The 1171-nt window shown below is 58.4% G+C and overlaps 1 protein-coding gene across 1 annotated transcript in view; it reads right to left on the minus strand.

Moving 5' to 3' along the window:
* COL11A1 (collagen, type XI, alpha 1) overlaps window positions 1-1051 on the minus strand; it is a 134733-nt gene extending 133682 nt beyond the window's left edge. Inside the window, exon 1 of the mRNA XM_010006667.1 lies at window positions 725-1051. Coding sequence (XP_010004969.1) covers window positions 725-836 — 112 coding nt within the window. The 5' untranslated portion in view covers window positions 837-1051. The remainder of the gene's footprint in view (window positions 1-724) is intronic.
* Window positions 1052-1171: the final 120 nt, after the last annotated feature.

The raw sequence follows: 1171 nt of genomic DNA on the forward strand, positions 1-1171 counted from the left end.
GCCCCGCACCCCCCGAGCCCCGCCGGGGCATCCCGGGCCCGGCGCTGCGCGCACCACCTGCGGGGCGCCGCGGGGCCGGGAGCTGCTCTCTCAGCGGCTGGCCCTGCCAATGGATTTCTTCCTCCCCTCGCGTCCTGGAAAACCTTTCGCCCACCGAAACTCTTTGCAAAGGGAAATACAGAAGAGAGGAGAATGGCGAAAATGAGAGCGGAGCCTCCACCCCCCAACTTTCCCTTTCCTCGCCCCTCCGAGGAGAAGGCAGATATAGTTGTCGCTCCATTTAGTAAGTTCACTTGGTGAACTTTAGCAGAGTAACGACTATGTAAATTCAATAGAACTGAAAATCAGACGCACACTCCACAACACTGAGTTTAGTGGTGGAAGAGGATAAATCACCCGGTTCAACAAGTATTTCTTTAATCTTCTCACCCCGCTAGTGCATCCCCTGTACTGCATTAAAGCGACATCCAAAGTTAAATGCTGAGGCTGAATGGGAACCGTCCCTCCGTGGCACCTGGGAGGGACGTCCCTTGCCCGCGATGCCGGGGGCTCCGAGCGGGTCTCCGTGCCCCGAGCCGGCCCCAAGTGCCTTCGTGTGCTCTCGCCTTCCCAGCGTGAGGAGCTGCCCTGCCAGGTTTCCTCTGAAACGCGGCCTCAGTCGTGTCCTGGGTCCTTCTCCCCAAAAGAAGCGACTGGACTCCCCAGCTCCCTTTTGCTTTCTTACCTCCTCTGACTTGTGCAGCCCGGAGGACAGCGAAGGTGATGAGCACAGTTACAGCCGAGTCCCAGGGCCACCTTCTCGTTTTCCACCTTGGAGACCATCTCTGCATCTCCATGCTAGGCACCCACAAGTGTGAAATGAACCCGGGCGCTTTCAGTTTATACCAGCTCCGTCCTTTCCACTATATTCCCAGAGATGATTTCTCCTATAGAGCCATACGTGGTATACCAAGAGGGGTTTTCTCTCTCTCAGCCCCTCGCTCTCTGCCCGGCCTTGCGCAGGCCCCTCCGACCCGTCCGCCCCGGTGCCCTGCCTTCAGACTGAAGGGAGATGAGGGGCTTTAGTCAAAATGCAAAGAGCGCCGCATCCCCCTAAAGGCTTCATCCCGTCAGAGGGCTGGGCGAGAGGCTCCCAGGGCCACCCCTGGACACCAACTGACAAGGCAGGAGC

Source organism: Chaetura pelagica, unplaced genomic scaffold (assembly GCF_000747805.2).
Source record: "Chaetura pelagica isolate M959 unplaced genomic scaffold, ChaPel_1.0 scaffold69, whole genome shotgun sequence".
Classification (NCBI taxonomy): domain Eukaryota; kingdom Metazoa; phylum Chordata; class Aves; order Apodiformes; family Apodidae; genus Chaetura; species Chaetura pelagica.